The 3,612-nt window shown below is 48.1% G+C and overlaps 1 protein-coding gene across 2 annotated transcripts in view; it reads left to right on the top strand.

Annotated features, from left to right (window-relative positions):
• RAD54L (RAD54-like (S. cerevisiae)) overlaps positions 1 to 3,612 on the top strand; it is a 39,594-nt gene that overhangs the window by 7,375 nt on the left and 28,607 nt on the right. The window contains exons 2-4 of one of the 2 annotated variants that reach the window (XM_011946822.1): positions 342 to 406; positions 510 to 596; positions 2,005 to 2,124. In XM_011946822.1, the coding sequence (XP_011802212.1) occupies positions 404 to 406; positions 510 to 596; positions 2,005 to 2,124 (210 nt within the window). In that variant the 5' untranslated portion in view covers positions 342 to 403. Of the gene's footprint in view, positions 1 to 152; positions 407 to 509; positions 597 to 2,004; positions 2,125 to 3,612 lie in introns of those variants that run through there. The other variant, XM_011946813.1, reaches the window with a different exon arrangement.

Below are 3,612 nucleotides of genomic sequence, written 5' to 3' on the forward strand. Positions count from 1 at the left end.
CCACCCCGCCCCGCCGCGCAACTACCTCCTCCCTTCACCCGGACTGGGACCATCATCCCCACTCCACTCCGCCCAGTCTTGGACCATCATCCCCACTCCACTCCGCCCAGTCTGGGACTCCACCTGCCTCCTCCCCCAGTCCCACACTAATCTCTGCTTGGTCTCTTCCACTTTGGCCTAATCTCTCGTCTCGGCTTACGGAGGACGTACACTCTCACAGTTTGGGTCCAAACCCCAGTTCCTGGACGGATTCCCGCCATCCATGCCCCCTCTTTAATTAGCCGGTCCCCAATAATGTAGCAGCCCTCTCTGCTGATTAGACCCTGGTCTTACACGCTTAGCCGCTGCCTGCTTTTGACCTTCGGCGCATGGGTACTTGACGTTTTAAACTCCTAGGCCCAGGATGGTAAGTGTGGGCCTAGGGGAGGCTGGGAGTAGCCCTGGGTCAGGGTCTAACAGGCCTAGGCTGCAGGATGCTTGCAGGCACTGTTTCCGTTCTCCCCTTACAGAGGAGGAGCTTGGCTCCCAGCCAGCTGGGCAAGAGAAAGCCTGAAGGTGGGTCCTCTAAAGATGAAGACTGGCAACCTGGCCTAGTGGTGAGCACTCAAGGGGACAGGGAAGGGGAGTTTTCTGTTTGGGCAGAAAAGAAGCCAGGACTTGGTTTCTAGGGTTACATAGCCAACTCCAGATGCCTCTTTTGTATGTTCAGTAAACTTTTAATGAGTACTTACTATGTGCCAGGCATTGAACAAGATTAATAAAATCTTTGTCCTCAGAGTAGTCATTAGAAGCTAATATAACCTCAGTTTTCCTGGTGGGAAAAGGTATTCTAAAGCAAAAGAGCCGGTTGGATTGGACCTTTTGACTCTGTTTGAAAAAAAGGGCTACACAACAGCAATTAGCAGCCTGCTCTTTTCCTCCTTGTCCCCTGCCCAGTGTCACAGAACAGTAGAGTGTTCTGGGCCTCCCTTAGAGTCCTGGGCTCACTTGGGCCTAGATCTGACAGGTTGGGTCCTTCCAGTCCGTGCTCATACTGAAGTACAGTATATTCTACTTTAGGTTGGGCTCTGTGTGCTGCTTCCTGTTTTGGAGGCTTGCTGGGGCTGACTGTGGGCAGGACCTATGTAAACCAAAATAAATAGGACAGTGCAGCATGGACTTCAGAGAATAAGAGCAGTTCAAGAAGTGGGGGCTTGGCCACTGGAACTTTGAAGGAAGGGATCAGCTATGCAAAGACTAGTAGGCACTTTTTGGCAGGAGCAGTGTGCGAATAAGGTGTGGGGTGGGGGTGCTGGTGTTTGTTTCAGGTGTGTCTTATAGGATCGCTGAAGCTTCAAATATCCTGGCAAACTGGCACAAGTGGGTTCTTGCCTAATGGCTTGGAGGGGTTTGCTCAATAGTTGTACCGTGGTGTGCAAGGGGCTCCTCTACCTGTGAAGGAGGCACATTGGCTGCCCCTTGCCACGTACATGGGTCTCAGACTTGAACTTGGGGCAGCATTCTCTGCAGCTGGGTCTACTGTCAGTTGCTGGTTGCTGCTGAAGATGCTTTTAGTGCCAGTGTCCTCATGGCCATGGGTGGCCTGAGTGGGGAGTGGCCTCAATGGCCTGGGAGTTGAAGGCAGTTGTACTCTTGCCCCTTGGAAACTCAGCGAAGTGTTTGGTTGCTCAGTCATTCCATGGAGCTTTTGGAGTGAAGCTTTGGGGCCACAAGGACTCCATGCTGTTGGTAGACTTGCTCTTCACAGGCCCGTTTTATTTACCTTTTCCATTGCCCCTGCTCAGTTTAGGCAGGTTATTTAACTGCATTAAGCTCCAGTTTTATCACCTCTTAAATAAGGATAATAAATCTATATAATAGAGTAGCTATGAAGATGATACACTATAACATGCGTGAAGAATTTAGCACAGTGCCTGGCACTTAATAAGCACTTCAAGTGTTAGTTGCCATTATGGTGATTTCTGTGGTCTTCTAGACTTCACCTTTCCCAATTCTCTCTCCTAGACTCCTAGGAAACGGAAATCCAGCAGTGAGACCCAGATCCAGGAGTGTTTCCTGTCTCCTTTTCGGAAACCTTTGAGTCAGCTAACCAATCAACCACCTTGTCTGGACAGCAGTCAGCATGTAAGCCAGAACTGCAACCTGCATGTATATGTCTGTGCCCAGTCACTCAGCCTAGGTAGACTCCTGTCCCTGTAGACTCCCTCAGTGCTTTCTAGAGTGGCCAGAAGACACACATCTGTGGGGTCTTTGGACCTGCCCACAGCTGCTGGGGTCTGCTTAGCGAGGTGTGCCTAACTTGTGCCTGGTTTATAGTAGCTACATGGGCACCAGATATCAGATGGTTCAGATTCCTGAGGAAAGGAGGGTAAAGGAACTAGGATCCTCATGTCAGCTCAGACTCTGACTCTGTATATGACTTTAAGGAGTACCAGAGTCATATATTTCCTCTAGTAAAGTCAAACTTAATCACCACCATGGCAGGTTCTGTGCATTGCCTCATGTAATTCTCATGTTTTAAGATGAGAAAACTGAGTCTCAGAAGGGTTAAGTAATTTGCTCAGAGTGGGTTCAGCAGATCTGCCTAGTTCCAAAGCTTTTCCACTAAGCTTTATGAGTAATGTTTTGAAGGAAAACTAGGAATACATAATGGAGATTAGTCATTTGTGCATTCAGCAAACATTTAAACACAGTTTTGTGGCCGGGCGGGGTGGCTCATGCCTGTAATCCCAGCACTTCAGGAGGCCGAGGTGGGTGGATCACCTGAGGTTAGGAGTTTGAGACCAGCCTGGCCAACATGGTTAAGCCCTTTCTCTACTAAAAATACAAAAATTAACTGGGCATGGTGTCATATGCCTGTAGTCCCAGCTACTCAGGAGGCTGAGGCATGAGAATCACTTGAAACCCGGAGACAGGTTGCAGTGAGTCAAGATCGTGCCACTGCGCTCCAGCCTGGGCAAGAGTGAGACTTGGTCTCAAAAAAAAAAAAAAAACCTAACTAAATAAAAACAGTTTTGGGCCAGGCACAGTGGCTCATGCCTGTAATCCCAGCACTTTGGGAGGCCAAGGCAGATGGATCACCTGAGGTCAGGAGTTCAAGACCAGCCTGGCAAACATGTTGAAATCCCGTCTCTATTAAAAATACAGAGAAAATTAGCCAGGCATGGTGGTGCATGCCTGTAATCCCAGCTACTTGGGAGGCTGATGCAGGAGAATCACTTGAGCCCGGGAGGCGGAGGTTGCAGTGAGCCGAGATCGTGCCATTACGCTCCAGCCTGGGCGACAAGAGTGAAAATCCATCCCAAAAACAAAAAAGAACAACAGTTTTGTGTAATACTTGATAAATATAGATATATCGCATAAGTTATAAAACACAAACACCTGTGAACCCATCATCCAGGACTAGAACACTGTCAAACCCATAATCCCTTTTCCTATCCCCAGAGGTAATCACTATCTTGAATTGTATCCATTATCTTTTGCTTTTATGACAGTTTTAGGATACATACAAAAATCACTAATACAGCCTCAGCAACAGAGTGAGACTCCATCTCAAAAAAAAAAATCACTAATACATTTTTTTTTTTTTTTTTTGAGACGGAGTCTCGCTCT

Source organism: Colobus angolensis, unplaced genomic scaffold (genome assembly GCF_000951035.1).
Source record: "Colobus angolensis palliatus isolate OR3802 unplaced genomic scaffold, Cang.pa_1.0 Scaffold106, whole genome shotgun sequence".
NCBI lineage: Eukaryota > Metazoa > Chordata > Mammalia > Primates > Cercopithecidae > Colobus > Colobus angolensis.